Source organism: Gossypium arboreum, chromosome 11, assembly GCF_025698485.1.
Source record: "Gossypium arboreum isolate Shixiya-1 chromosome 11, ASM2569848v2, whole genome shotgun sequence".
Taxonomy (NCBI): Eukaryota; Viridiplantae; Streptophyta; class Magnoliopsida; order Malvales; family Malvaceae; genus Gossypium; species Gossypium arboreum.
The window spans coordinates 137,207,838-137,215,245 of record NC_069080.1 but is presented as its reverse complement, the minus strand read 5'-3'; the positions used below and the strand labels follow the sequence as shown (position 1 = coordinate 137,215,245).

General features: G+C 33.7%; 1 protein-coding gene across 1 annotated transcript; it reads right to left on the bottom strand.

Moving 5' to 3' along the window:
* LOC108472257 (putative disease resistance protein RGA1) lies at positions 1 to 3,236 on the bottom strand. The gene is made up of 2 exons (XM_017773762.2): positions 835 to 3,236; positions 1 to 690 (listed from the first exon to the last, which is right to left on the bottom strand). Exons 1-2 carry the CDS (start codon positions 3,151 to 3,153, stop codon positions 1 to 3), a joined length of 3,009 nt encoding a protein of 1,002 aa, XP_017629251.2. The 5' UTR covers positions 3,154 to 3,236.
* Between the last annotated feature and the right edge of the window lie 4,172 nt (positions 3,237 to 7,408).

Below are 7,408 nucleotides of genomic sequence, written 5' to 3'. Positions count from 1 at the left end.
TTAATGAAAAGACCAACCTGAAGGGATGTGAGCAATCTTGTACCAATCCGCACCAATGTCCTTCTCACACCTTTCCTCCAACTGAGGAACTCCATGTATATCTAACTCTTGCAAATTGGTTAGGCAACGCATCTCATCCGTAAGCGATGTTAACTTGGGAAAATTAATGAGCGAAAGCCATAGCAGATTTTTTTGATCTTGAATCCACTCCGGAAGCGATTTTAAATTGGGAAAATTAGCGAGAGAAAGACTTCGCAGATTTTTTAGATATTCCCCTTTCATGCCCTCTATATCAACCTCCTTCCATTTTTCTATTCTTAATTTTTTGAGGCCGGTGAAAGATTTCAAATTGGAGAGAGGAAGAGAAGAGGTTGAAGTTGATGGGGTCTCAGCGTTGATGTTCATCTTGATGGTCTGCTTAAACGGCCTTGAACTGGTATTCACCAACTTTAGCTCCTCAAGTGATGGATACAACGGCATTGAAGTCAAAGGGCAATTTACAATCCATAAAGTGGAAAGACGAGGAAAAGCCATAGTTGATGTTCCCATAACTCTTGTGTCATCCTCGTTGGAATCATCATCGATTGGTTTTGTCGTCCTCCACCAACTCTTCATCTTCGGGCAATTCTGGAGCCAAAGAAACTTAAGCGATGGGAAGAATGATTCTGCTTCTCCTTGATTCCTTTTGGGCTATTATCATCAATTTACTCCAGTTCAGTTAAACCAGAAATCACCAGCTCTTGAAGACGAGGAAATTGAGCAAAGGACGGGGGATGCTTGAATTTACTCCGACCCTGAATTTCAATTTTGATAGAGATTTGTGACCAAAGAAACCCAATTTGGAAAGTTGGCATCACCTCTCCATCCTACAATACGGAGCTCCTCGAGATTAGGATGGGGTTGGAGGTCTTCAAGTGACTTCTCATCATCATCAGCAGCAGCACGATGCCATTGTAAAACTAACGATCTCAAATGTTGCTTCTCTTTCAAATTAGCAGCCTTAAACTGCTCTCGTGCATTTTTTACGAATCCCAAATTTCTTATTATTAGCTCTCCCCTTAAGTTGTTAAGCCCACTCAATTCACTTAGATCTGCACCGCCATGGGAACCATCTTTATCCACAACAAACATGCTTAACGTTTCAAGGGAACTCAGCTTTCCTATTCCACGTGGCATATGTGTTAAACCACAATTTTTACACCCAAGATGGGTAAGATTTCCCCATTTTTCAATATTCTTCGGTAATTCTTTAAGCCCACTACAAAAGTCAAGTTTCAGCACTTGCAAATTTTGTATCTCACAAATACTTTCAGGGAGAGTTTTAATCCGGCGATTGCGAGAAAGATCAAGGTATCTCAAATGTTTTAACTTATGAATGAGGCATGGAATCATTTCAAGATTTAAATTATATAATTCTAATACACGCAAGCGTCTACAATTTGAAATTATAAAATCCCAAGTTTCGTGGTGAAAGTTTTGAACTCCCTTGTTTGAAGACCGTAACAAGGTTCGCAACTTCTTTCCCCTAAATTGAGGAATTAATGAAGCATTAATTGATATGTGGCGACATTTTTCACCAACCTCACTTGTAATGTTATTTGAATCTACAATACTGCTCTCTGCCCCTGCTATTGATACAGCTAGATCATGCATTAAATCATGCATTTTACATTTTAGTCCTTCCCCCACATATCTTTCTCCTACTACCTCTTGAAAGAAACTTTTTTCAACTAAATCTTTAAAATACCCAAACCCGATATCCTCAAGAGATTGACTTGGATTCAATTGCTTTACGAAACCTTGTACAATCCAAATTTGGACAAGAGTTTGTACATGAATTTCATAATCTTTTGGATACAGTCGACAAAAGGTAAAGCAATGCTTTAAATGGGATGGGAGATGATCGTAGCTCAGCTTAAGTGTTGGTAGAATTTTACTTTCGTTTTGAAATATTATTCTAACAAGTTCATTATCTTTGAAAGAACGCCACTCTTTTTCAGTTTTTTTGTAATATAACGTACTTGCTATCTTCCTTATGACTAAGGGAACCCCACCACACCTTTCCAAAATCCGTTTTCCTATTTGCACAAAGGCTAAATCTGTTGAGTCCATAGATCTTTGCTCAAATGCTATCTCTCTGAACAAAGACCAAGCATCATCACCAGACAAGCCTTTTAGAACATGAGGTTGACATTTACTAGTGATTTTGGCTACCTTAAAAGAGCGAGTAGTTACTATTATCCTACTTCCTTTAGCCCCATCTATCAATAACTCTTCTAAACTAACCCATTCTTCCCAGTCTTCATTCCAAATGTCATCTAAAACAAGCAAATATTTTTTCCCACCAATTTTTTCTCGAAGTTGTTCTTGCAACTGGTCCATTTCGAGATTTTTCTTTGGTGCCTTGCCAGTGGCAGATTTGATAATGTTTTCTACAATTATTTTGACATCAAAAACATCTGAAACACACACCCACATCTTCAATTCAAAATGATCACGGACCATTTTATCATTATAAACAAACTGCGCCAAAGCAGTCTTCCCTAACCCTCCAAACCCCACAATTGGAATGATGTAAACATTCTCTTCACTTTCAAACTCTAACACGAGTTTTCGAAGAGCTGTTTTATCATCGTCCCTCCCTATTATTTTATCTTTAGGCACAAAAGAGTGCGTTTGCTGCCTCTTTGTAGTCTCGAAAGAGGTTTCCACGGGGCTGCCACGCACCATGAAGCCATAAGTGTTGGCCTTACTTTCAATTGAAGCTAATCTGGCCTTAATGGCCTTAATTTTCTGACCTATTTTGAGACCGTAAGCAAACTGGTTTGAGCTTGAGAAGAAAAGGCGTACCTCTTTCATCAGCTTTTTCCCACCCATTAGATCTTTCCGCAAAGCTTCGGTAGAGAAATCATCAAGCAAGTCGTCGGCATCATAAAGTACATCTTTCAGCTTCTCAAGCCAAACTTTGACGAGATTGTTGGTCACCGATTTCTCTTCTGCATCAAGGAGCACAGCTTTGATGGTCGAGACAGTGGTTTTGAGGTCATCGAGGTCATCTTTGACATTCCACCACAGTCCAATTTGAGAGACAGCAAAGGAGCTCAATTTAGTAATAAGCTCTACGGCGATGTCGAAAGCAATTGATTCGGCCATTGTTGGTTCAATAAATGTTTGATTACTGCAAAAGGAGTAAAATGAAAATGATTGGAACAAGATGAAACACAGATGTGGATCCATACATGCAGAGACTTAAGTATTTATATATAGATGAAATTAATGTTGATTGGTGGGAAATGGTCCCACCATGTTTCATGTTTGACACAAATTTCTCAAATATTTTCAGTGTTTTCATATATATTATTTATAAATAAATCCAATATTCCTTTTATATTTTTCATTCCAATTACTTTCCCTATACTAATTACATGATGGACCGACGCAGGGGCGAAGCCAAAAAAATTTTTTGGGGGGCAGGATGAAATTTTAATTTTTTATAATTTATAAAGGATTAAATAGAATTTTTATAATTTTAGGGGGTTAAAGTGTAATTTTACCATTACTAATTTAAAATTTTAAAAAAATTTCAAAGGCCTAAAATGAAATTTTCTATTTTAGGGGGGGCGGGGCCCATGCCAGCCCCCCGGCTACGCCTCTGGACTTACAAATTTTGGTTGCTCGTAATTTTATTAGCTAATTTCTTTAACAAACTAAGAGTCTATGTATTTATATATATTTTTGTTGCTGCTAATAATACTAACAGACGCGTTTGTTGTTTGACCTTTATCTTATTATTGTAATTCAAAAAAAATAAAATCTTAGCACCCATTTATTAAAAAATAATTAAATAAAAATCTTAATATCTGTTGAGTAAAAATCTCAGCTTGGTTGGTGCTGAAATTACTCCCATCACATCCTAAAGCTTTGAGTATGACTTTTGAGTGGCAATTAAAATCGTGTCTATATTTTATGACTATAATTATATTTTCATATTATTATTAGTTGGTGTTTATGAGTTGTTATGGTGAGATTATTGTTAATTAAATGTAAACAAATTTCATGGGTATCATTAGCTTATTATATACTATGTACCAACGTACGCTCATACATTATTGTCTTCTTGGGAAAAATAAATTAGACATGTGCTTGAGGGATGGTTTTTTATTATTAATTTAGACACCTTTAAATGCATTTTATTTGGTCTTTATTGTAATGCAAACTTTGACAACCGATGTAGACCCTCTTTTTCTTTTGTATAAATGCCCCTTACAGTCCCTGTACTTTTTGCAACTGAACAAATTAGTCCCTCTCTGAAGAAAACAGATTAATGGGGACCGTGTACTCCATGTTAACAATTTCTACTAACACATATATGACACGTGTCTAATTATGATTAGTTAAACTTGAAAACAATTTAAATAAATTAATATATATAATATGAAAATTCTATAAAAATTTCTAAAATTTAATTATCGTAATATAAAATTTTCATATCTAAAAACCCTAAATTAAATTAAATTATTTCAATTGAATCGAATAAACAAATTGAATCGAAAACCAATTAATATGATTGGTTCGACCACCAATTTAGTTTTGAAAACTTTAACCAGGACAATAGTAGAATGTGAATAATGTATGCTTCGATGATAGTCACAATTAAGAAATTATCGCCTCTTTTTCTGCATCTAAATTCTTGAAGTTGTCAAATGCCTTTTAGAAAAATGGAGACAGATGGGTTACTGCACCAATTAGCAAAAATATTGTGAAAAGTGATAATTAAAGAAATTGTACTAATAGGAGTAGGAGTAGTATTTCAATAAGGAAATTAATGAAAAGGCCAACCTAAAGGGATGTGAGCAATCTTATACCAGTCCGCACCAATGTCCTTCTCACACCTTTCCTCCAACTGAGAAACTCCATGTATATCTAACTCTTGCAAATTGGTTAGGCAATGCATCTCATCCGAAAGCGACCTTAAATTGGGCAAATCAACGAGAGAAAGAATTTGCAGATTTGTTAGATGTTAGAAACCACTCCGGAAGATGCCCACACTTTGGAATGTCCACATTGATTAATGTCCATTTGGGTACCTTTAAAGGTTGTTTCCTGCAGACATAACATATGATCGATACTAGTGAATAATCAGTTATGCTTATTTTTTCTTCCCACAATACATATCTAACAAGTCTGGAAAACAAGCTCAGACACACCTTGCAATGATGTACATGGACACAAAGCTAACTCTTTTTTTCCTTTGGCTTTTCTCAAAAGAAAAATAAATATGAAAGTTGAATTGTCCACATAAAGAAATGTAACCTTAATGGTAGAATAACCACTTTATATAAAACGATAACATAAGTGATTAAAATGTAATCTTAGACAAACAAAAGTGATTATTTTTGTAATTTACTCATATTCTTATTATTTTGTTATCATTTTAGGTATCAACCCTTAATCCTACCCTTACTCAATTTACATGTTGAACACTTAAGCTCTCCAAGAACTTGTCAATAGCATAGGTACTATCTAAGCTTGGCATATATATCTTATAACTCTTAAATTACTCCATTTTTAACATTTGTTGGAATATTTTGGCAAATAAAAAACACAAAACTGTTGCTCCATGCATCGTCTAATGAAGAATGCATTTTTTGGTCTTCCACTTAACTCATGCGGCCTCTTTTTCAGGAAAAATTTTAATGATAGTATTACTATATTCTTAAAAATAAAAGGATTAAATTTTAAATGTACAAAATATATAAGGACTTAAAGTTTATTTTAACTTTTAAAATTTCACTCTACAAACAATTAAATTTTCTCTCTTCTTCTATTATTTTGAGCTAACAATACATTTATTAAAACTTTATTGTTTCATTATATGTATTAAAGTTTGACTATGACACCTATCTATTGATTGAAAATTAAACCCCAACTATTGCTTTATCTTACATTTGATTTTTTAAATTTTAATAATGCAGGATAGGGTACATGATGCACCAACCTATTGGGACGAAATTTTATTAGTTTGTCTTTCTTTAACAAACATATGGATATTGGGATATTTATTTGGTTTTTTTCTTTTAAATTGAGATAGGTTGAATTTTATATGGATATTGGGTATATATTTTATTTTGGACTTAAATATGAAAATCGACTTTTAGTTTAATAATTAAAAAATTAATCCATATGGAATATTAAAATAAAAATTCAACGAATAAATTAATTAAATTAAATAATAGAATAAATTAAATCGAAAAATTAAGACAAAAATTAATTAATTTAGATTTGATTTTATCTCGAATCAAGTTCTTTTTCGAAATTACACTTGATCAAGTTCGAATTGAGATTTTAGGTATAAACACTAATGGGAATGTGAATTTGTTACTATTACAGATGATGATGATGTCCAATGTTTGGCCCTTTCTTAAACTTGCTATCAAAAAGCATAGACAACGGATTTGTGTTCTGCCACCAACAAAATATGGAGTTATGTTTTTAGTAACAGTAAGTGCTTGTTCTACATTTGGACAGTGCTCAATTTATACGAGATCAATTTTATCATACTGTATATTGATATTATCATTCCCAGGTTCATTGTTGCTATATAGAGGGAGTTGATGGGCTAGAATCCTCCTAGGAGACATTGATTTCCTTAGCTCACGAGAAACACCTGTCATTGGCCATGATCTTCCTTCTTTTGGAGGATTGCAGTATCTCGTCGCATCGAGATTCCAATGGAAAAGCTTTATGTTTTGTTTAAACGACAACAAATTACAAGGTTTTTTATTCAACTTGTAGTTTGATGTGTGACAACATAAGCATCAAAACACAAGTCATATGTATATAAAGCTAGGAAATCGACATCTTTGGGAAGAGTCCTAATCCATGATAATTGAACATAGACTTGGAATACTGTGTAAGAAAATTGTTGTCTCATAATTGTGCATCCTTGCATTTGAATACTGTTTACAACACTAAAAAAATATAAATATATTTTTTTCCTGAGTTGGCACGTATTATGCTGCAACAAGGAAAATAAAGAGTAGAATCAACTAATCAAGATGTTTACGCAGTTCGGAACTCGTTCTATGTCTGTGAGTCTTTGGCCAAATATGTATACACTATGAACTTCATAGTACAAAGAAATGATTTAAGCCTAGCCCCTCGAACACTTGATGCAATCTCACTTTTGTACAATTAAGTGAACTCTCTCCCAACTCATTTTAGCTATGTAAGTGAAAATCAACGTTCGACACTTAAATGATGTATAGCAATGACACTCAATAATAGTTCTTATTATGAACATATGTACTTCTTTAAATTCACACATCACCCATGAGATAAATCATCTATATATAAGCTTCAGGATCTTGGAATAATAAATTTCTAAAAGCAATATCTCTAACAATTG

Coding starts and splice junctions, on each gene's coding strand:
- LOC108472257 (XM_017773762.2), bottom strand. CDS start 3,153: ATGGCCGAATCAATTGCTTTCGACATCGCCGTAGAGCTTATTACTAAA. Junction 691..834: donor ATGCCAACTTTCCAAATTGG/GTTTCTTTGGTC, acceptor TGATGATAATAG/CCCAAAAGGAATCAAGGAGA.